Raw genomic sequence first — 23956 nt, forward strand, 5'->3', positions numbered from 1 at the left:
GACCAGGATGTGATGGGTACTCGAGATTTCGTGGTCGAATATTTCTGCAGATACATAATACGGTACACACCAGAACGCATCCATATTGTAAAGTGCTTTGAGGGTGCCGTAAGCCTATTTCAAATGAATTATATATTGCAATAGGCAATCCTCAGGAACCAAACATTAAATCTTCAAAAGGAACATATATAACAAGAAATAGATTGGTTGACTTATATGCTTTATCTCTTGCTGATATGAAGTATTTAATGGTATTTGTGGGTGTGCGTGTGTACCCTCCTCTTCCCACATTGTACCCAGTTATAATTTGTCAGTTTTCACCTAGATCAGAAATGTTCAGCCTGACACCTCTTTACAAAAGATGTACACTTTGAAAATTGTTGCCAAACAGTAATTTTTCATGTAACAAGAGAGTAAATAGACCAGTGTTTCTCAACCTTGGCAACTTGAAGATGTCTGGACTTCAACTCCCAGAATTCCCCAGCCAGCGAATGCTGGCTGGGGAATTCTGGGACTTGAAGTCCAGACATCTTCAAGTTGCCAAGGTTGAGAAACACTGAAATAGACAACTGGCGTATTACCATAATAATTACATTTCAATGCAAATATTAAACTGATTTTTTATCCAAGGCATAATCTACTTTTTGCCATATCATTCAAAATTCATTTCTTGGCCTCAAAAAATGTGCACTGAGTTTGATAGCGTGACCTGGATTTTGCTAATAACTTCCCCCCCCCCCACTCCCCCATGCCCTCTAGCAGGGGGTTATGGATTTTTCTTGTCTGCTTCATTTTGCATGTGGCACCAGTCAAATGGCTTATGAACTGTTGGGCTTCCCCTCCTTAAGAGGCTTTCTGGCACAAAAGGTAAAAGGACAGCACAGGTGATTTAGTGCTGTTGGCCAGAAGAGGTTGCTCTATCAGATGGCAGAAAGCTGGCGGGCTCAAAATTTGATTTCAAAATATTTCCCTTCCAAGCTACTTCAGAAACCTTTTCTTTGTCCTGGTACCTTTTATGAGTCATTTTCTAAACTTCAGGCCCTTCAGGTTGCTCACTTTTTGCAAACTGTGGCACAGTATGTTAGCACTATATTTTATGTAATTCTGAACAATTCTGCACCATTTGTTTGGAAGGAAGAAAATCTTGATGGAACACCTTGTGTTGTACTGCGCAGAGCTATAGGTAAAGGTAGCCAGTTTGCCTGTCAATTTCACAGAAGACGAGCAACGTATTTGGTTGCCTTACAGAAAAAGCCACGGATGGCTCCCTACAGAGCGAAGACTGGACGCTGAACATGGAGATATGCGACATCATCAATGAGACAGAAGAAGGGTATGTCTTTGCACACCCTGTTAGCTGACGGTAGATTTGCCTTTTGCGATTTTGGAGGCGTTTTTCTCTGGGAAGAGCAGTGGCTTGTTGGTCAGGTGGTCTCTACCAGCAGTTTAGATGTTTGGCTCCCGATAACCGCAGACTGTGTTCGCTTGCCTTAACCCTAATCAAGCAGAGAAGATGGCACTAAATGGACCAATGACTTGAAGTTTTATGAGCCAAACAGCCCCCAGCATTTCATTTTAAGCCTGAAGAGCTTGTTCTGTAAGATGTTGTTCAAGAAAGTGTTCAATAATATTTCAAGTAGCTGGAATATTTTAGTCCAACGCAGCTGTTTGTGTTCAAATGCCATCGCAGTATTGTTGGCCCATCTTCTGCAGTCTCCCTTTAGGCAAAAGCTTCACAAAACCAACATCTTTTGGTTGGGGTGGTGCAGTGGTTAGAGCGCAGCACTGCAGGCTACTTCAGCTGACAGCTAGCTGCAGTTCCACAGTTCAAATCTCACTGGCTCCAGGTTGACTCAGCCTTCCATCCTTCCGAGGTGGGTAAAATGAGGATCAGGAGTGTTGGGGGGGCAATGTGCTGACTCTGTAAACCGCTTAGAGAGGGCTGTAAAAGCACCGTGAAGCGGTATATAAATCTAAGTGCTAGTGCTGTCTTTTTGCTGGCGTCTTTTCAGTATCTTCATAGCTCCTGCCCTGGCTTTTTTATTTGCTGAAAGTATTTGTGTGTTGCCTCAGGGGATTGTGTTATCCTTTGAGAGGCTCCACTGTAATTGAAGAAACACCGGTGCCTCCAAGCACCCAGGTTCAAAACAGGTGTGCACAAACAGCTTAAAACCGGGGTTGTTGTGCTTCTGTGCTTCAGAGGCACCTGGGGAGCTCACCATCCTCTCCTCCTTCCCTCCTCAGCCCCAAGGATGCCGTTAGAGCGCTCAAGAAGAGGCTGAACGGGAACAAAAACTACAGAGAGGTGATGCTCGCCCTAACGGTAAGTACAAGAAACCAAGATCTGGAGACTTGAGGGGAACAAATCCGTTGTCCTGGAACCCGACCTAGCAGCTCTCTTTTTTTAGGATGCTGAGTGTTGACTCTCTCTTCTGCACCTGAAATGTGTTTTTCACACCAAGGTTCTGGAAACGTGTGTAAAGAACTGCGGCCATCGCTTCCATATCCTCGTAGCAAACCGAGATTTCATAGACGGTGTCCTGGTGAAAATAATTTCACCCAAGAACAATCCTCCCACCATCGTTCAAGATAAAGTCCTTGCCCTGATTCAGGTATATTGTTTACATTTCCCTCTCTCTTTCTCCCTGAGGATAGAGCTAGCATCACAAGTCCTAACGGTTTTAAGGCCACCTAGTTCTGAAGCTTCCATTGGCCAGGCTTTAGCAGGTTGATAGTCCTTTTAATCTATCTATCTATTTATCTATCTATCTATCTATCTATCTATCTATCTATCTATCTATCTATCTATCTATCATCTATCTATCATCTATGTATCTGTCTGTCTGTCTGTCTGTCTGTCTATCTATCTATCTATCTATCTATCTATCTATCTATCTATCTATCTATCTATCTATCTATCTAAGCCAAATGTATGTTGTGTTTTTTAAACTGTTTTTGTTTCTCCCCCCTATTTGTAATTTTATTTTATTTCGTATTTGTAAGCCGCCCGGAGTCCTCCAGGATTGGGCAGCATATAAGCTCATTAAATTACGAATTATCTATCTATCTATCTATCTATCTATCTATCTATCTATCTATCTATCTATCTATCTATCTATCTATCTATCATCTATCTATTCTATCTATCTATCTATTCTATCTATCTATCTATCTATCTATCTATCTATCTATCTATCTATCTATCTATCTATCTATCTATCTATCTATCTAGTCTATCCATCAATCCATCCATCCATCCATCCATCCATCAATATCTATCTATCTATCATCTATCTATCTAGTCTATCCATCCATCAATCCATCCATCCATCCATCCATCCATCAATATCTATCTATCTATCTATCTATCTATCTATCTATCTATCTATCTATCTATCTATCTATCTATCTATCTATCTATCTAAGCCAAATGTATGTTGTGTTTTTTAAACTGTTTTTGTTTCTCCCCCCTATTTGTAATTTTATTTTATTTCGTATTTGTAAGCCGCCCGGAGTCCTCCAGGATTGGGCAGCATATAAGCTCATTAAATTACGAATTATCTATCTATCTATCTATCTATCTATCTATCTATCTATCTATCTATCTATCTATCTATCTATCTATCTATCATCTATCTATTCTATCTATCTATTCTATCTATCTATCTATCTATCTATCTATCTATCTATCTATCTATCTATTCTATCTATTCTATCTATCTATCATCTATCTATCTATCTATCATCTATCTATCATCTATCTATCTATCTATCTATCTATCTATCTATCTATCTATCTATCATCTATCTAACTAGTCTATCCATCCATCCATCCATCCATCGATATCTATCTATCTATCTATCTATCTATCTATCTATCTATCTATCTATCTATCTATCTATCTATCTATCATCTATCTATTCTATCTATCTATCTATCTATTCTATCTATCTATCTATCTATCTATCTATCTATCTATCTATCTATCTATTCTATCTATCTATCATCCATCTATCTATCTATCTATCTATCTATCTATCATCTATCTATCTATCTATCATCTATCTAACTAGTCTATCCATCCATCCATCCATCCATCGATATCTATCTATCTATCTATCTATCTATCTATCTATCTATCTATCTATCTATCTATCTATCTATCTATCTATCTTATCTATGTTTTTGAACCTGATTCATTTGTGCAATGTTTGAGGGTTTGAATCCCACCTTTGACTCTTGAATAGCACATAAAGGTCCCCATGCCCCAAAGTATCAGGATGAAGGACTGTTTCTAGCCTGTTTCATAGCTTTTCTCTCCATCACGCTAAAGATGAAGGGTAATTTCAGGAGGGTCTCTAGTGAGCCCCTCTCCTAGGGCTGTTGCGGGGGGGGGGGGCGTGATCTCCCATGATCTCTGTGTTGTAATGAAGCCAAGAAAAACCGATCAGTTCAGACAAGCTCTCATGCAGGTGTCCCCAACCTCCAGGCACTGGGCCGCAGCACACCAGAAAGCACATGAAAAACCACACAACCCACCTCTGGTCCGCGGAAAAACCTCTCTCCGTGGAACTGGTCCCTGGTGCCCCAGTGAAGAAATATGGATTGTGTAGAAACAGGCTGACAATCTGACAGCCTGATTTTGATTTATTTATTTATTATTGTTCTCCCCCCCCCCCCAGGCTTGGGCTGATGCCTTTCGAAGCAGCCCTGACCTCACAGGAGTGGTGCACATTTACGAAGAGCTCAAGAGGAAAGGCATAGAGTTTCCAGTGGCAGATTTGGATGCCCTGTCTCCAATACACACCCCGCAGAGAGTAAGTTTAAGTGTAAGTTTTATTTTATTTATATGCCGCCCTATTCCCTAAAAAGGGACTCAGGGCGGCGAACAACTTAAACGGGAAGGGGAAACATACAAGTACAAAATAGACATTTAAAACGACCAACAACCACACCTGTCGAGAGGGGAGGGGAGCTCATCAACCCCAGGCCTGCTGGCACAGCCAGGTCTTAACGGCTTTTCGGGAAAGCCAGGAGAGGTGAGGGTCCGAATCTCTGCGGGGAGTTCGTTCCAAAGGGCCGGAGCTGCAACAGAGAAGGCCCTCCCCCCGGGTCGTAGCCAGATGGCATTGGCTGGTGGATGGAACCCGGAGGAGGCCGGCCCTGTGTGATCTAATGGGTCTTTGGGAGGTAATTGGCAGCAGGCGGTCTCTAAGGGTGGAGAAATAAGAGCTCCCACCCAAGGACCCAGGCTGCAAATTAAACGGGGGGGGGGATAAATTGTAAGGTAACGAACCCTAGAATACCGCTGGGCATTCATTGAGCCGGAAAAGACACCTGTCTTTTAGAACAGTGTTTCTCAACCTTGGCAACTTGAAGATGTCTGGACTTCAACTCCCAGAATTCCCCAGCCAGCGAATGCTGGCTGGGGAATTCTGGGAGTTGAAGTCCAGACATCTTCAAGTTGCCAAGGTTGAGAAACACTGTTTTAGAACAACCTCACAGGATCTGATCCCGGGCACTTTTAGCACCCCAACTGCCAGGGTGATGGGCTACTAGCTGCTTGGAGGGGAGGCTGCACAATCTTTGGGCCTCCAGACCACTTAGGTGACTGTTGAACACACACACACACACGCACACACACACACAGACAGGCACCCTCCCCTCTGCATATTTAAATGTGGGCGGGGTCTCTCTTTCGCCAACCGCCGTTTCCTTTGCTAGAGCGTCCCTGAAATCGACCCAGCTGCCAACATGCACAAGTCCCAGTCTCAGCAGAAGATGAACTCCAGCACCTCCCCCACGTCCTTCCCGGCTCCCCAGACCCCCCCTCTGAACGTGACCGGCCCCATCATAGCAAATACGGAACAGGTAGGGTCTCTGGAGGACGGGGCTTCCGGGGTGACCCCCTCCCCTGCACTCCTTCAGGGAGACCTGGGTCGGCTTTTACCTACAAAAGCACTTCTTTCCTCCTTCCCTGCCTGCCCTCCCCCTTCTCTCTCCCCCCCCCTCCCCAAAGATTGCACGATTACGCAGCGAGTTGGACATTGTTCGTGGCAACACCAAAGTGATGTCGGAGATGCTGACGGAAATGGTCCCCGGGCAAGAGGATTCCTCAGACCTGGAGTTACTGCAGGTGAATTTATGAGAGGGGCTGTTTTCCTAGCTCTTCTGCACAGCAGGTAATCCTCGACTTACGGCCATTCATTTAGTGACTATTCAGAGTTACAGCGGCACCGGAAAAAGTGGTTTGCATGAGCATTTTTCACACAACCACGGCAGCCTCTCCAGGGTCACATGATCAAAATTGAGACGCTTGGCAACTGGCTCGTATTTATGACGGTTCCGGGGGTCACATGAGAGCCCCTTTTTGCGACCACCTGACCAGCAAAGTCGATGGGGAAACCAGATTCCCTCTGGGTTACTAACTCAACCACTGCAGCGAGTCACTTAACAACTGTGGCAGGAAAGGTTGTAAAACGGGGCAAAATTCACTGAAGAAATGTCTCAGCAACAGAAATTTTGGGCTTACTTACCTGGCTGACGGCATCTGAAGGAGGCCCACTCTGTGGGATCTCACTGGCCGTTGGGAGGTATGTGGCGGTAGGTGGTCTCACAGGTATCCTGGTCCTAAGCCATGTAGGGCTTTAAAGAAAATGACCAGCATCTTGAAGCGCGTTCGGAGACCAATGGGGAGCCAGTGCAGCTCACGGAGGACAGGTGTGATATGGGTGTATCTCGGTACACCCAGTATCACTCGCGCGGCTGTGTTCTGGACTAGTTGCAGTCTCCGAACGCTTTTCAGGGGCAGCCCCATGTAGAGCGCATTACAGTAGTCCAGTCTTGGACTAATTTGGCCTCTCTTACTGCGATTTCAGTCCGTTCTTCTCTGCCCGGCCTCCTGGGATGACGGAGAGCAAGTCGTGGTCTGCAGGTGCCCCTTTAGTGACTTGCATCGAAGAAACCGAGATAAATGTGTGGTTGGTTGTGGCCCCTTTTAAAAAGGGGGCCGAACAATAGAAGCCACCGGAGCCCTGGTGCACAAAGCAATTTCCCGATGCTGCACCAGCCTGTCTCCACTACCTGAGTCCCAACGGCTGAAATGCCACCGCCTGGCTCTAAACTGACGAGATTAAAGCGGAACGTTGGCACACGTGGCCTTCAAGCTGTTGCAGCAGCTGGAGGACCTGAGCGGAGACGGATGCCACGCTCCGAATGCCAGTCTCGGCAGAGGCAGCCCAGGCAGCTTCTCCTTCTCTGAGGTTGGAGGCTGTCCACCACTCCGCTGATTCCTCTCTCCACTGGCAGGGAAGCCTCCGGATTCAGGCTAGCTGTTGTTAAAGGTCACCACTCACGAAAAATCCGGTGGGAGGAGCTGGCCTCTCTTGTGGTGAATGTGAGGCCCAGTGGGCAGAGGTGGATCTACTGGAGAGGCTGGGCCCCTTTTGCCGAGGGAGCCGAAACAGCTGACCAGAGAGGCCAGATGTGGGCCACAGCCTCCCTAAGAGACCCCTGGACGCAAGGCTACTCTCGAAAGGCAGCAGGGCCTCCTCCTGGAGGTGAACATCCAGGCTCCCGCTTGCGGTGCCACCCCTGGAGGCTGTTCCTTGCTCTCAGCCGCCTCCCTGTCTCCTCTCCCAGGAGCTGAACCGCACCTGCCGAGCGATGCAGCAACGGATCGTGGAGCTGATCTCCAGGGTGTCCAACGAAGAAGTCACCGAGGAGCTGCTTCATGCCAACGATGACTTGAATAACGTCTTCCTCCGATACGAGAGGTGCCCTCTCTCTTTTTCCCTTGGAGAAGTTAGATCCCCCGGCACAAGGGCAGGGCAAGCCAAGAAGGCCTCCCCTCTCTAAGGGAACCGCATTGGGGCGCGGGGTGTCCCCTCCAGAAGAGGGGAGGGGGTGCGCTCAGGAGTCTTTTCTTTGCCTTTTCTCTACTTCCTGGGGCTTCTCCGTTCAGCCCTCCCCTCCCAGGAGGCAGGGCAGAGAACTCTTGGGAGTGTCAGAGCTGCCTTAAACCACTTCGGCTCTTTCTCAGCTGTTCAGCTGTCAATAATTGACTCCCGGCTGTCTACACTGGTGCCTGTCTCGGTGGGGTGTCGTGTGTACAGTTGGGGTGCTAGATGTCCTGGAAAAAGCTTCCATGGGGAAAATCATGCATGCCAGCCAGGCACCCAAAAACAGGAACCGGCTGCTGCTACGGATATTGCATTCCAGATGTGGGCCTCGCTCTGCAAAACAGATCGCAAGCATTTGATCTGCATTGAAAGGGTCTGATTGTTTGCCTAGAAGCAGATATTTAGAGCCGAGGTGGCGCAGTGGTTAAATGCAGCACTGCAGTCTACTTCAGCTGACTGCTGATTACCAGCAGTAATAAGAGTTCTAATCTCACCGGCTCAGGGTTGACTCAGCCTTCCATCCTTCCGAGGTGGGTAAAATGAGGACCCGGATTGTTGTTGGGGGAGATATGCTGACTCTGTAAACCGCTTAGAGAGGGCTGAAAGCCCTATGAAGCGGTATATAAGTCTAACTGCTATTGCTATTGCTATATCAAGTCCAGTTAAGTGCTTCAGCATGGAGGGAGGGAGGGAGGAGGAGGAGAGGGGGGGGGGAGGCAGGGAGGGAAGGAAGGAAGGAAATAAAGACAGACAGACAGAAAGAAAGAAGAAAGAAAGAAAGAAAGAAAGAAGAAAGAAAGAAAGAAAGAAAGAAAGAAAAAGAAGGGAGATGGGGAAAGAATGGCATATGGGTCTTGTAGTGCTCTCCTGCAAGGGGGGGGGGAGGTCTTACCCAGAATCAAGTCTTCCCCCTTTAGCTCCACAGTAATTTCTTCTTCCCATTCCTGCTTTTGGATGAAGACCCACACTCCTTCAAGAGTGCCCCTTTACCCTCCTTTTTCATTTCTTCTCGTCTTCCTGTAGGTTTGAACGATACAGGCTGGGCCGATCAGCACAGAATTCAAGCAACGGAGTAAGTCCTCCCGCCCGCCTTTCTAAGCAGCGTAACAGCTAATGTCTTTCCTTGAGGCCAGAGTGTCCCCTCGTCCCCTAGGAATTGCGAATATTTACCATGAATATTAAGCGTAACGGGTTGCGCCTTTGTTGGCAAAGCAACAGCGGGGGGGTCTGCTGGCAGACTGGGAGGAACCCAGCCATTTCAAGCTGGTGTGGGAAAGGATAAAGTGGAAATACCTAGCTTGGAAATTGCCTCTTTTTGGAACCTCATCGTCCTAATCAGAAAATCAGGATGGTGGCCCCAAGGGCTCAATCAAAGTTCAGCCTGTTTTTTTCTGTGTGTAATTCTCGGCTGTAATTATTCTCCTTCTATGTCAGTGGTTCCCAAACTTGGCAACTTTAAGACTTGTGGACTTTAATTCCCAGAATTCTCCAGCCAGCAGGCTGGAGAATTCTGGGAATTAAAGTCCACAAGTCTTAAAGTTGCCAAGTTTGGGAACCACTGTTCTATGTGTTGGGAGGGGAGGCTCAGCACTGGTAGAATTCTGCCCCTTTTAGCCCAGATGACACGGCCAGGGAAAGAACGAAAACATCTGAAGAGAGGTTTAAGTGGGTGGGTGTGCTTCTGTACACCTCCCCTCCTGGCCGTAACACCCTGGGCTTCCACAGAGCTGCCCGGTGCTGCCTCCAACTCCTGTGATCCACCGGCAATCCCATTGCTCTCGGGTGACCCCTGCTGCTACTCTGTGTGTCCCTGCAGGTTCTCAGCGACGTGACCGAGGACAACTTAATAGACCTGGGCCCTGGGTCCCCAGCAGTGGTCAGCCCCATGGTGGGAAACACAGCCCCCGCCGCCACCCTCTCCTCTCAGCTTGCTGGGCTTGGTGAGTATTGTAGTTTCCCTTCGTCTCAAGAAGCTAGTCCTCAGCGAGGGCCTTTGAAACTGGGGTGGGGGGTGCCAGGTCGGATGCCGGCAGCTCTGTAGGAGGAAAGACCTAGGATCCAACCCTCTGCATTTAGATACAACGAGGCCCTTTTTCACTTGCAACAGATTTGTGCACAATAAGTCTCTGTGATAAGACACAACCTTCCATTACCTGGCGCTCAATCGTCAACCATGCTGTGCGCAAATCTGCGTTTGTCCCAGTGGGGCTCTTAGACTCAAAATTTACGTCCCATATTACCCTCAAGCTGCGTCTCATTTAATTGATTCCCGGGTCCCTTCTCTGGCTCGGAGTCTAGAGGCGAGGAGGACTGGATGTGGCACCATTTCCTCCTCCTGAATCTGATCTCTCTCTCTCTCTTTCCTCACCTCCCCAGAGATGCGTTTTCGCATCTAAGCTCCTCTTCCAGATCCCGGCGCTGGGCTTGTCAAGGGAGAGGAGACCACACGGGGGGAGGTTTCAGCCCTTCTGTCCACGTGAATTGAATTGAATTGAATTTATTGCACTTATATGCCGCCCTTTTCCCCGAAGGACTCAGGGCGGCTCACAATCCAAGTCAGGGAAAGGGGTACAGATAAGGGATAAAAAGACAAACAAAACAATACACAATTTAAAAGCACACAACAACCATACCATTCGAGGGGGGGGGGCAAAAGCTCTTTAGCCCCAGGCCTGTCGGAACAGCCAGGTTTTAAGGGCTTTGCGGAAGGCCTGGAGGGTGGTGAGGGTTCGAATCTCCACGGGGAGTTTGTTCCAAAGGGCCGGGGCAGCCACAGAGAAGGCTCTCCTCCGGGTAGTCGCCAGTCGACACTGGCCGGCGGATGGAATTCGGAGGAGGCCTAATCTGTGGGATCTAATCGGTCTATTGGAGGTAATTGGCAGCAGGCGGTCTCTCAAGTACCCAGGTCCAATACCATGAAGGGCTTTATAAGTGAAGGGAAGAAGGGGAGGAAGTCTGGCCGCCTTCAGGCTTGGCTGCAGGGAACGTGTGAAGGCACCAAGGCTCACCATTAAAAAACGACCCAGGGCCACTTCCCCCCCCTCCCCCCCCCCGCTTTTCGTTCAAAGCCAAACGGTCCCATCTTCCTTTGCTTAGGACTTCTAGCTTTTTGTCCTCTTGTGTCTCCTCCGTAGATTTGGGCACAAACAACGTGAGTGGGGCTCTCAGCTCGCTCCCCCACAGCAACCCCCGGGATGACTTTGACGTGTTCGCACAGACGAGAGGCGTCTCCGGGACAGATCAGCGCAAAACGTAAGTGGGTGTGGCATGGATTCCGCTGCCTCTCCGAAAACGTATTTCTTCTCTGTATTCCGCCTTCATCATTTTTACAATAGCAATAGCAATAGCAGTTAGACTTATATACTGCTTCATAGGGCTTTCAGCCCCCTCTAAGCGGTTTACAGAGTCAGCATATTGCCCCCACAGTCCGGGTCCTCATTTCACCCACCTCGGAAGGATGGAAGGCTGAGTCAACCTTGAGCCGGTGAGATTTGAACCGCCGAACTGCAGATAACAGTCAGCTGAAGTGGCCTGCAGTACTGCACCCTAACCACTGCGCCACCTCGGCTCTTACAAATGAAACTCAAGGTGGTGAACAGATCCAACACATATCCCTTCTCCTGTTTCCCTCTCAACAACAACCTGGGAGGTGGGCTGGGCTGAGTGAGAGTGGCTGGACCGAAGTCACCCAGCCGTCTTTCGTGCCTAAGGCAGGACTAGAACTCGCCATCTCCTGCTTCCTAGCCAGGTGCCTTAACCACTAGATAAAACTTGGCTCCTAGGACCGAAAGAGCCGCACAGGCCAAGAGTCATCCTCTGGGCCCCAGGTTCAAATCCCCTCAGCCAGCAAATGCTGACTCTGTAAACCGCTTAGAGAGGGCTGAAAGCCTTATGAAGCGGTATATAAGTCTAACTGCTATTGCTATTGTAAAAATAGCCTTCGTTATGTGGCCACTGCGCTACAGCGAATACATCTTTCCTGTTTTAGATACTCAATGGGAGCAGATCTTCCCCCTTTGCGAGAGGGAATTTGGATCGCTGAGTTAGATCGTATTTCAGACTATTTCTAGGCTACTCAGAGCCAATCCAAGTGGCACTGAGAAATCAAAGGCCATCAGAAAGGCAGCGTGGGACCTTTCCAGCCGTGCCAGGCCGTTGTTCGGGTGATGTGATTGTCCCCCCGCTTTCAGGGCTGTTAAAAACGGAGTCCTCCTGGCTTTCCGGATGAATGGCAGCCTCCAGAGACCTCCCAGAGACTCCGTGGTAGTTAAGCATGAATGATGCTTTCTCCTCTTTGTTCCATGGGCTCCACCCTGTGGCAGATTTAGAGGAGGGGGCAGGGATTTCTATCTAATCAGCTCCCTCTGCCTTAATTGGATTGGCCCGGTGGGCTTCTGGGAGACGCGAAATCCCCAGATTTAGGAGGTAGCGAAGTGCGGCTTTCTACATGTGTGAATTATTCAGCTCCCCATAATCCAATCTTCCCCCGCAGGCAGAAAGAGTTACGTGTGCTGGCATCCGGTGGCTGCACTGGCTGTTTTCCTTCCTTTCTTGCCAATAAAACCACCCTGCTTTTGGGTCTCTTTCGCTATTGTTGGTTTCTGGTTATTCCAGCAATTCTTTCCTTTTTGTCCAGCAGGGCAAGGGAGGATCCACCAACGGGATCCACTAAAGGGATGGCACCTGCCCCGGATATCCGGAAACCAAATTCAGGAGGGGTAAGTCTATTCTGCTGTATGGCCAAAGAGGTAGGTGGGTGGGTAGGTGTGTGATGTGTGTGTGTCGTTCTTAAGCTGAGGACACGGAAGGGCAGTGCGTTCCCTTGTGTGCAATTGTCTGTTTTTTGGGGTACCTGACTGGAAGTGTGGCAGAACGAGCTGGGGTCGTCTCCTTCTTTGGTCATGGGGTGGGGGCTCAGCAGTCTAGAAGTATTTGGGGACCAGATATCCAGTGGGCCGGTGGGAAACTCTGGAGGACGGCCCAAAGACCCACCTTCTCTCTCAGCTTCATCTGGATGTTGTCATACTTAAAAGGGACCCTGATTTAGTGTGGAGAAATACGGGGTGCTGCTTTGGGACCGAGGCGAGGGGAGCCTTTCCTCCCCCCCCCCCGCAGTCTAGATTAAGTGCTAAGCACCTGATTTGTCAACCTCCTCTCCCCCAGGAGGGATTTTCCCCTCCCCTCCCCCAGGGTTTTATACTTTCTCCAGCTGATCGTCCCCTTCCATATTCTGGCCTTTGTAGCATCCAAATGCCCATCTATCTCTAATTAACGTTAACTTCGTCAGAATAAATGCTTTGTGCTCCCCTCCAAACACAGTTGGTTCAAGGCAGTGCCCGTGGCTCTGTTTTCTTCCCCTGTCCCCATTTTTATCCTCACCGTTAAAATGAGAGATTTGCATTTGCCCAATCAGCTTTATAGCCAGGATTGGAATCCGGATCCCTCCAGTGGTAATAATCGGTGATAGAGGGAACCTTTGCTGCCATTTAAGGCCCGGTTCAGACCTCTGAGTTTGGGGAGAAGGGATTGCGCAGGTCTGGAGGGCACAGAGTTGAGCTTGGTGTGTTGTCAGCTCAAAGGGCCTCCTGGGCCAGAGTACGTGAAGGCGTGTCTCTCCCTCCCCTCCTCCCGAGACTTTGCCCACAGGTGAAAACCTTCTTATTTTGCTTCCCAGCTGCCTTCAACCCTTGTACACTGTAGCCATCGCTGCCCTTTCGATTTTCAGCCCTGATACACTTCACCGTGGCTGAAAAATCGGTAAAACTGGGCACGACTTCCATAACTGCCTTGCTCAGCGACAGAAATCCTGGTCCCTGTTATAGTCCTAATCCAAGGCCCACCTGCAGCCTTGGCTGGCCAGTACCCAAAGCATGGCTTGTTGAGAACCCTTGCAAGCAAAGACGTGGCCCTCTTGGCTCAGGAGGTGGGCACAGGAAGGGGCACCTCCTCTACCCGAGGTGGCGCAGTGGTTAGAGTGCAGTACTGCAGGCCACTTCAGCTGACTGTTATCTGCAGTTCGGCGGTTCTAATCTCACCGGCTCAAGGTTGACTCAGCCTTCCATCCTTCCGAGGTGGGTGAAATGAGGACCCGGACTGTGGGGGCGATATGCTGACTCTGTAAACCGCTTAGAGGGGGCTGAAAGCCCTATGAAGCGCTATAGAAGTCTAACTGCTATTGCTATTGCTACCCTCAGGCTGTTGATTCTTCTCTAGAACCAGATGGGAGGGTGGGAGGCCCAAGGCCTTTTCCCCAGCTGGATGCCCGCATCTGCCTTGGGAGGGGGGCAGCGTGGGGCGAGTTTTTCTAACCTATGGTAACGAGGCTTTCTGTTCTCAACACACAGCGGAGAGGTAAAGGTGGGAGTTGCCCCATGGAGCCCATAGACAGGTGGCTCATTTCCCAAGGAATGGTGAGCACCATTTTGCCATCCGGTGACCTCCCCTCCCCCCCTCTGTGTCGCTCTCACGCCCCCCCCCCCCCCGGTGTCCCCTTTTCACCGGCCTCACCACCCGCCCTTCACCTGTCACTCAACCTGTTCAAACAGGACCAGCGTGGTGGAAGTAAGGGGAGGGTGGGGAGATGGAAGGCTGGGCTGCTTAGGGGGGGGGGGGGGGTTGAATGCAGGTAGTCCTCGATTTACAACAGTTCATTCAGTGACCGTTAAAATTCACAAAGGGCACTGGAAAAAGTGACTTTGGATCCTTTTTCACAGTTAGGACCTTGGAATCATCATCCCCACGGCTGGGTGATGAGAATTCAGACGCTTGGCCACTGACCCACACTTATGACCATTGCAGCATCCCGTGGTCATGTCTTATTTCCCCCTTTTTGCGACCTTCAAAGTCAGCGGGGAAGCCAGATTCACTTAACAACCGGGTTACTAACTTAACCACCGCACTGATTCACTTAACCACCGAGGCAAGGAAGGTCACAAAATGGGGCAAAATTCATTTATTACCAAATCTCTCACTTGACGACAGAAATTTTGGGCTCGATTGTGGTCGTAACCCGAGGACTACCTGTACTTTTTTTTCAGACGGGGAATGGGGGTGGCGGTGGGGGGGGGGGACACAAAGAGACATATTGCTTGCGCGCTGGCCTTGTTTTCCAATACTTGGGTGGATCTCTCCACTGGTCCCTTGTACTGTCGTCCGTCTTTATTTTTTTATTTTTTAATACCTGCAGTTTTGCCTTTTTCCCCTCCCTGGTAAACACAAGTCCTCCGACGTTTGGGGTCTGCACAAGGAAGCACAAAAGATCCACCTGAGCTCAGGTGAAAGATGCTTGATCCGTCTCTTCCTCTTCCCCTCTGCGGCCCTCAGGTGTTTTGGACTTCAACTCCCATCCTCCTCTGGGCAGCCCAGAAGCTCCGCATACCTGGGCCGCCCTCGGTTCATCCGCCTTCCTGCTAAGGTTGGGAGGAAGAGGAGGGAAATAACAGCATGGCCTGCAAGAGCAGAAAACCCGAAAACAGCAGGCAGCAAACTCTCCTACCTGAGTGTTTTTCAAGCTGGACCACTGGAAGATGCCTGGACTTCAACTCCCAGAATTCCCCAGCCAGCTATGCTGGGAGTTGAAGTCCTCGCGTCTTCAAGTAGTTCAGCTTGAGAAACTCTGTTCTACACTCCCCCCCAGCATGCTGGGTATAAACTCCGCCTGGGAGATTCTGCTGCTTTCGAACCATTATTATTATTATTATTATTGCAAAGGAAGGGAGGGGGAGGAAAAACCCTAAATACAGCTAGGCAGGAAAGTGCAGGAGTTAGTGGGACATTATTTAAGTTGCCCTGAAGTTATACACTGAAAGGGGAGTTTCAGTAGCAGACATCCCCAAGCTGTTGATCGCAGCTTCTTTTTTTAAAATCACATTTTTATTGGTTTGTCAAAATATAAAATACAAAGAGAATTTTTTTTAAAAAAAGTAATAGAAATCCGGTGGGGGAAGGGAGGAAAAGGAACTGTGAATTTTTGCAGGAGACAAACGTAAAAGGAGGGAAGGGATTTGGTTTGGAAAAGTGGATGCAAGCTGTTTAGGGCCAAGAAGGCGCAGTGGTTACGGTGCAGTACTGCAGGCTACTTCAGCTGACTGTTATCTGCAGTTCAGTGGTTCAAATCTCACCGGCTCAGGGTTGACTCAGCCTTCCATCCTTCCGAGGTGGGTGAAATGAGGACCCAGATTGTTGTTGGGGGCAATATGCTGACTCTGTAAACCGCTTAGAGAGGGCTGAAAGCCCTATGAAGCGGTATATAAGTCTAACTGCTATTGCTATTAGGGGACAGAGTGATAATTAGGGGGAGTTAGACTGCTTGTAAAGAGTCCCTCACCCACCCAAGAGAGAACGGAGGCAACTCCTGACATCTTTTACCTTTTAAATCCCTCGAAAGATTGCACCCTTCCCCACACCAGGTCATCTCACTGTTTCAATTTCTTGGGGAGGCCCTTAAGACAACTATATTTCTCCCCCTGACTTGAACGTTCCGCTCCCCCTCCTCCGTTGTTCCAAGCATCCAGACTGCTAGCTTGTGTTTGTTCAGCTTGGAAAAAAAGGTTACTGCCCCCTTCGTGGACCCTTTAATAACACCTGTACGGAATCGGAGAGGCTGGTGGCTGCCCAGTCTGTCCTTCCCAAGCTCCCCATCCCTGTTTGTTCTTAACACGGACATATTTGACCTCCTCTGTCCAACTAACCCCTAACCATGTTCCCAGCAGCAGAAGCTGTTAGCCGTGTCTCTTCAGGAGAGGCACCTAATAATACAATGGACCTGCCCAAGTGTGCAAGCAGACAGGTGAGACGGAAGTGCAAGGACACAGGAAGAGTCCCTCGCCAAAGGCTGGAAAATTAAAGGATTTAAAGCATGTCGGGTCAGAGTTACCCCTGGAGCTCATTCTCTTTTCCAGACAATATTTTTCTACGTGTCTCAGTCTTGATTGGGAGCCCCCTTCGGTTCGGGCACCTCGTAGCCTAGACTCAGCAGCCAAGTGGCTTTGAAGGAGCTTCCTTCCATGTTGACCCTTGACCAACGCTTGAAAACCGGCCCCAGCCGTTGCTTCACCGGCTGCGACTTGCCGCACAATACCTGAATCGACAAGCCATGGTTATAGCGTCCGCTCCTCTTTCCAGACGGCCCAGGACTGGAGGGGAACGTCTGGCAAATGGGGAATGAAAAGCCAGCAATTACGATATCTGACAATGGCAAGACACAGGTTTGGGTCTGAAGCTGGAGGATCATTTGATCGTTTCGATGAGCGTTCTGTTTCCGGCCAGGCCTGAGCTGGGAGGGGAATCTCATTCTGTGTGGTTGCGGCAGAAGCCAGCTCTGCCTGGCCCAGATTTGGCAAACATCCGATTGATTTCTCTCTCCCCTCCGCCCCTTATCTGTGTCTTTGAGCCAGACCACCTTGACCAAGCGGGGAATGGACAGAAGGGGTTTTTAGACCTATTCGCACAAGGCAGTCTGCTGGACAGGGGAGGCAAAGGACGGGATCACAACTGAACATTGAATTGCTCTTCGGGTTGCGCATCAATTTGGGCGAGAGCCCCCCCCCCCGCTTGACCTACAGAATTCAGATTAAAATCAGCTGCGATATTGATTTAGACCGATGTGATCCGCCCTCCACTGTCCTGAGAGGGGGGGGCGGGCAGAAGGCGTGTGCTGTGTGTGTCTGCGTGTGTGAATGTGTGTATACGCAGAAGCACCTTACAACTTGTGTGGATCGGAATTTGCCCAGCGAACGCTTCTTTGTGCCCATGAAAGAGGAACAGGGGCGAAAGGAATCTCGGAATTCAGAACCGTCCCACTAAATCCCAAGGGATTTCCGGATGTCCGTGCAGCCGGTCCGAGGTTGACCCTTATGGACCGGGGCTTTTCCCCCCAGTCTTGCTTCTCTCACCCAGCTGCACACTTCGGCACCAGCCATCACCGGCGTTCCTGCCCACCCATCTCCTACCTTCCGTTGTGGGTTAGGAAGCAGGTGGCAGCCCCATTGCTCCTGATTTAGAGGGTGCCCACCCCTCTCAACCGCCCCCACCCCCGCCATTTCACTCATCATAACCTTTCCTGTGTTGAGTTTTGCTAGCCACACGGCCTCGTTTTCACATCGCTTTCTTTGTGGGTGTGCTTTTTTTTTTTCCGTTCGGTTGCGACCCCCACCCCCTACCCCCCCGTGCGATGACAACAGTGCACTTTTTATTTTAATTTTACGACAGCAATGCATCTTACACAGCCTATATTTGTTTTTTTGTTGTTTTTTTTGTTTCTCCCTCTTTTTCCTCTCTTTTGTTCTTTCCTCTCTCTTCCCCCCCCCCTCATTCTGGGCCCATATTTCTGGGTGTATTTTTTGGTCTTGTTTTTCCGCCTTTGCTGCCCTGCCTAGATTCCTGTCCCACAATCCTCTGTCATGGAGGACATTGAGGAGTGGCTGAGTACCGACGTGGTAAGAGACTCTCTGGTTCTTCTGCTTTGGACCTCGTTTACAGCTTTAGAAATTTGCCTCCGAGGAGGAGGAGGAGGAGGAGGAGGAGGAGGAGGAGAAGAAGAAGGGCAGGGCACTGCCAGGGCAGGAGCTCTCCTTTGGCACACATTTCTAAGAGACAGGCGGTCCTCGACTTACAACAGTTCGTCCAGTGACTGTTCGAAGTTACAACGCCACTGAGCAAAGCCACCTACGGCTGTTTTTCTCCCTGAAGGACTGTGGCAGCGTCCCCTGGTCACGCCATCCAAACTCAGATGCTTGGCCAGTGGTTCGTATTTCGGATGGCCGCAGCGTCCCGGGTGACGTGATCCGCTTTTGTAGCCTCCCGAGAAGCGAAGGCCAGTGGGAAAGCCAGATGTACTTGACCATTGTGTCACTTGACTTAATTGCAGTGATTCGCTTAACAACAGTGGCAAGAAAACTCAAAAATGGGGCAAAACTCAAATATTTCACTTAGCGACAGAAAGGTTGGGCTCAACTGTGGCCGTAAGTCGAGGTACTTCCTGTACTCCTGGGAAAAAAGGTGTGGGGTGAAAGGAAGGCGGGGGGGGGGGAAGGGTTGGACCGGCAGGTGGGAGACATCCGACATGGGGCAGCCTCTGGAACAGATGTGTGCTGAAGGAGAGGGGAGGATTGGCCAACTCCCAGGAACTTAGAAGGTTATAAGCAACGTTTCTTAACCTTGGCAATTCTTAAGAGAAGTGGACTTCAACTCCCAGAATTCCCCAGCCCGCAGGAAAGTCTGGAGCAGTGTTTCTCAACCTTGGCAACTTGAAGATGTCCGGACTTCAACTCCCAGAATTCCCCAGCCAGCATTCGCTGGCTGGGGAATTCTGGGAGTTGAAGTCCAGACATCTTCAAGTTGCCAAGGTTGAGAAACACTGCTCTAGAGTGGGGAATTCTGGGAGTTGAAGTCCCCTTCTCTTCAGAATTGCCAAGATTAGGAAGCACGGGTCTATAGAAACACATTGCAAAACACAGAGCAGAAAAATGTCCCAAAGGGCTTTTGGCTTAGTGTCGGAATGGGGAAACGTCCTGCCCGCTTCGAAGGACACGGCTGGCTGGGTAGATCCCACGGATCTCTCCGTGCACGCTGATCCTTTGCTTTGGATTTCGTCAGAGGAGGGGGGGGTTGTTCCCCCAGCCCTGTGCTTTCGCCCTGGATGTGGGGATGCCAAGAAGGGTCCTTGGGAAGAGGGAGACCCACGGTGCCCCCTTACTCCAGCCCTTTCTGACGGAAGCAGGGCATGAAAGCTGATGCTTCTGAGACTTCCCAGGATAACAACGAATGGTGGGATCCTGGGGGGATTCTACAGTCAGCCGACCCCTGAATCCAGAAGGTCACTTTTATCCGTCGGAGGATTGATTCTCCTGCGTTGGCAAAGCCAAGCGGGGTCAGAAATCCGTGGGCCACATTTTCTTGCTGTTGTCTTTTTTTAAACCCGGAGTTGGGGCAAGTCGGGGGGGCTGAGTTTTTGGGAGCATCCTCAGTTGGCTCACCCAGCTGGCAACATACTTACACCCCCCCCCCCCGCAGTTCTTAAGGAAGGAAGGGTATAAAAATGGTAAGCTCTCTCTCTCTCTTTTCTCCCCCACTCCCCCTTTCCTTCTTCCTCCAATTCCAGAAAGGAGATGAGCTGGAAGAAGGCGTGACCAGCGAAGGTACGTAAGCAGCCCAGGGAGCGAGTTGAAAAGGATGAGCTGCCAGGCGACGGGGGGGGGGGGGGGGGGGGGGAGGAAGACCCCTTTCCGAGCTGCCCCCAGCCATGGACCGTAGGGACATCCCCCCCCCTCCCACAACATCCGAGAGAGGGGAGCTTAATGAAGCCTAACAGGGTGGGGAAATGTGTGGCCCTGCCTGGCCTTCCCCTTCCTCCCTAGTTCTGCAAACTGGATACGTGGGAAATGTAGGCCGGGAAGAAAGATTGGACAGCCCTCTGCCGGAAATGGTGTAGGGTTTCCTGCTTGAACAGGGTTGGACTAGAAGACCTCCAAGGTCCCTTTCAACTCTCTTATTTTGTTAAAGCTTGCAGCCAGCCTCCTCTGGGCAATCACGCCAAGCCCTGCCTTTTCCAGCAGACAGGGCCAAAGGTGACCCCTAGGGCGGTCACCCCCCAACCAGGCACTCCTCGGGCTGTTCCAGGGGGGGATTTTGACAGGGAAGAGTCACGAAATGGCCTTGGGACTCCCAAGGGGGATTTTTTTTTTGCAAGAGGCGGCTGGGTTTTTCTCCGAAGGCCTTTCGCTTCTCCTCCGAGAAGCTTCTTCTTCAGAGCTGAAGAAGCTTCTTGCACGAGAAGCAAAACCTCTTCGAAGAAAAACCAGAAAGTCCGGCTGCCTCTTGGGGAAAAAAGCCCCCCTGGGACCAGCGTGGGCTGGAGGAGGACGGAGAATCTCCGGGGGGGACATTTGGTCTCTGAGCCTTCAGCAGTTTTTTTCCTCTTGTTTCGAACCTTGCAGAATTCGACCGCTTCCTGGAGGAGCGGGCCAAAGCTGCGGAGAGGATCCCCAACCTGCCCTCCCCTCCTCAGGAGGAGCCCACACCGCCGCCCGCCAACGCACCGCCCAGCAAAAGGAAGACGGAGCGGTCCGAGGACGCCCTCTTCGCTCTGTAGCGGCCCTTCCCATCCCCCCCCCCCTGCACGGAAGGAGGAGGCCGGGAGCAACCTGGCTAGCCACGGGCCCCTTCCCGTCCCCGGTGGCCCCCCAACAGGTTGCCCTTTTCCCTCCTCCTCCTCCTCCTCCGGGGCTCGGCCCCAATTCCTTAACCTGGGGAGGGTCTTGACAGCCGTTCTGCCCCTCGGCTAGGGGTGGTTTCTCCCTTCCCTCCCTCTCACCCCTCTGATGATGCTGAGAGTCCTCCCCCCCCCCCGTTTTTTCTTAAGTCAGAGATCTGCATGACTACTTGGCACAGGTTCCGTCCCCACTCCCTTCCTGGTCCTTTCCCACCCCTCCCCGCCCCCTCCCCTTGCTTAGGCACAATAGCCATGCCTTCAGTCCTGGCCTCAGCTCTAGTTAGGAGGCTCCAGAGCCCGGCCTGCGGTCCCTTCCGCTCCGGCCTCCTGCAGAAATCAAAGCAGGCCTTCCATCAGCATCATGGCCACTGCTACCTTCTCCTCTCGTTAGCTCTGCTTGGGAGGTGTTTGGGGGGGGGGGGTTGCTACATCAAAGCTACAACGGGAGGGAGGGTCACTTTGGTTAGCCAAGATACCTTCAGGGGTCCTGCGGCTGACGAAGGAGCCTCTCTCTCTGCAGGCCCTGGCTGCACGTGTTTTTTTCCCCTCCCCTTGACCCCCCACCTCCCTTCCCTCTCTTAAGTAGGTCAGAAATTCCGTCCCACCTGTGGGGGGGGGGGACAGGCCAGTGTGCCCCCCCTTCCCTCCCTCTCTCTTTACAAGAACGGTATTGATAAGGGAAAGTCACAGAAAGGGACAAGATTGCACTTTGCACTGGAAATGTTAACCCCGCGCGGCAGTTGTGTCTGGAGGTGTGAAACACTCGTGTGTGTGTGTGTGTGTGTATGTGTGTGTGTGTGTGTTACAACCTTATTTGCGTTTTAAAGCACTAAATGGACTATATTATTAGCGGGACTCTCTTCTAAACACTAACGAAAGGGTGGAAAGGCTGGGGGGGGGGATGCAGCCCTGCTGGAATGAGAGGGGACTTCTGCCCTCCCCCCTCTAACTCCAGCATTTCAGCACTGCCTGATAGAAAGGGGGGGGGCTTCACCGTTAACTCTCCCCCTCATCCTGCTGCATCTTACTTTCTCCTGCCGTCTCTCTCTGCAGTCTTTTGTTGAATGCTGCCATATGTCAAACCCGAAAAGAGACCCAATTCCTTCTAGGAAAAACTCATCCCGCTCCAGGGAGAGATTGTAGCCTTCTCTCTCCCCCCCCCACCCCTCTTGGGCTTTATTTTAAGAAAGGGGGAAATGTTTCAAGAGGGCCCATTCCCACAGGGCAGGCTCCAACCGAAAAGTTGAGACTTTTCTAACTCTGCAAAACGAACTGGGTGCTAATGGAATTAAGTTGCATTTAAATGCGTTGGCTCACAGCGGAAGGAGCACCCTAGCCTCCTTTCACCCATCCAGGTTGGGCACCGTAGGCCGCGGCTGTGCCTTTGCTCCAGGAGAGGGAGAAGCGAACCCTTCCATGCTCCTGGGCAGGGAACCCGGTTGAATTGCCACCTGGCAGCCCAGGACAAAAGGCGGCGTTTTCTTGCCTGTGACGCAACCTTTGTCCCAAGATTTCCCCGCTGCCAACCGTCGCTTGGCACCGAACCTTTGAGTCCTCGGTCAGCACTCTGGGTGTTTCTGGGTGATCCTGATCAACCCATCAGGGGCCTGCAGGAAAAGCAGCTGGATCCTCCCTTGGTCAGTTAATCTGCAGCCCTTAGAGAGGCTCCAGCTCCTTGGCCTGCCACCTCCTCCTGGCTCCCAACCGAGAACGGCCCCAAGAAACCAGCTTCTCCCCAAATCTTCGCTCTCCTCCAGAGCACGGGGTTTCCCCCTGGTTTGTCCTGATTCTCCCCCACTGCTAACAGTTCAGAATCTCTTTCCCTGAAACCCTTTTCGTAGCCTCGCCATCTGTATATTTAAAGCTACTTTTTCCTCTAGTTCTGATTTTAAAAACGGATAATATTTATTGACAAACCATACTCGAGCGTTTTCTTTTATTCGAGGGGGGAACCGTCGACGGGCGGACGAATGGAATTCATTGCTTGAAAGGGAAACGTAGAAAGGTTAACGGGGTGTAAAAACGATAACTAGCGATAGTTTTAACAACACTGAAACCCCTTTAAAACTATCCCGGCTTCTCTCTTTCTCCTACTAGTGACAATATACCCAAGAGAGAGAGAGAGAGAGCAAAAACACCTGGAATCTGTTTTTGGTTCTTTTTGCATAAGGCTGTATTAACCGATGTCACTTAACCCTCCTTTCGGATGTCTCTGTGTCTCTGTACATATTTATATATATATTGTTTCTGCATGTCAAAACCGTTCCCAATAAACAGAAAATAGTGCAATCTTAAGAGAGCAACGGCCACTGACTCCTTCTGTCTCACCCGCGGGCACAAGGGGAAACCTGGCGGAAAGATGCAATACGGGTAGTCCTTGACTTACAACCGGTCATTTGCCGACCGTTCGACATTACGACAGCACTTGAGAAAAGTGACTTCCGGCTGTTTTCAGTCGCGACCTTTGCCGCCTCCCCAGGGTCAGGGGATCTAAATTCACAGGCTTGGGTGGTGGTGGTGGTTCACATTTATGACGGTTGGAGCATCCAGGGGTCCCGTCATCCCCTTTTGCAACCTTCTGACAAGCAAAACGATACTAGTGATCGTTTTAATGTTGATTGATATCCAGTGTTTTCAGTCGCGACGTTTGCCGCCTCCCCAGGGTCAGGGGATCTAAATTCACAGGCTTGGGGGGTGGTGGTGGTTCACATTTATGACGGTTGGAGCATCCAGGGGTCCCGTCATCTCCTTTTGCAACCTTCTGACAAGCAAAACGATACTAGTGATCGTTTTAATGTTGAGTGATATCCAGTCCCGCTTAGATGGAATGGGTGATGTGGAATT

General features: G+C 50.4%; 1 protein-coding gene across 6 annotated transcripts in view; it reads left to right on the forward strand.

Annotated features, from left to right (window-relative positions):
* TOM1L2 (target of myb1 like 2 membrane trafficking protein) overlaps positions 1-23407 on the forward strand; it is a 29766-nt gene extending 6359 nt beyond the window's left edge. Inside the window, exons 2-16 of one of the 6 annotated variants that reach the window (XM_087729543.1) lie at positions 1249-1333; positions 2245-2323; positions 2463-2612; positions 4684-4818; positions 5726-5872; positions 6021-6137; positions 7643-7776; positions 8926-8974; positions 9719-9842; positions 11037-11154; positions 12539-12620; positions 14247-14312; positions 18279-18338; positions 20003-20039; positions 20838-23407. In XM_087729543.1, coding sequence (XP_087585669.1) covers positions 1249-1333; positions 2245-2323; positions 2463-2612; positions 4684-4818; positions 5726-5872; positions 6021-6137; positions 7643-7776; positions 8926-8974; positions 9719-9842; positions 11037-11154; positions 12539-12620; positions 14247-14312; positions 18279-18338; positions 20003-20039; positions 20838-20992 — 1538 coding nt within the window. In that variant the 3' untranslated portion in view covers positions 20993-23407. The remainder of the gene's footprint in view (positions 1-1248; positions 1334-2244; positions 2324-2462; positions 2613-4683; positions 4819-5725; positions 5873-6020; positions 6138-7642; positions 7777-8925; positions 8975-9718; positions 9843-11036; positions 11155-12538; positions 12621-14246; positions 14313-18278; positions 18339-20002; positions 20040-20837) is intronic. The other 5 variants (XM_087729544.1, XM_087729545.1, XM_087729546.1 and 2 more) reach the window with 5 other exon arrangements.
* Positions 23408-23956: the final 549 nt, after the last annotated feature.

The sequence above is a fragment of the Thamnophis sirtalis genome, unplaced genomic scaffold (assembly GCF_051295495.1).
Source record: "Thamnophis sirtalis isolate CommonGarterSnake01/CBP01778 unplaced genomic scaffold, rThaSir2_p1.2 scaffold_14, whole genome shotgun sequence".
In the NCBI taxonomy this organism is placed as follows: domain Eukaryota; kingdom Metazoa; phylum Chordata; class Lepidosauria; order Squamata; family Natricidae; genus Thamnophis; species Thamnophis sirtalis.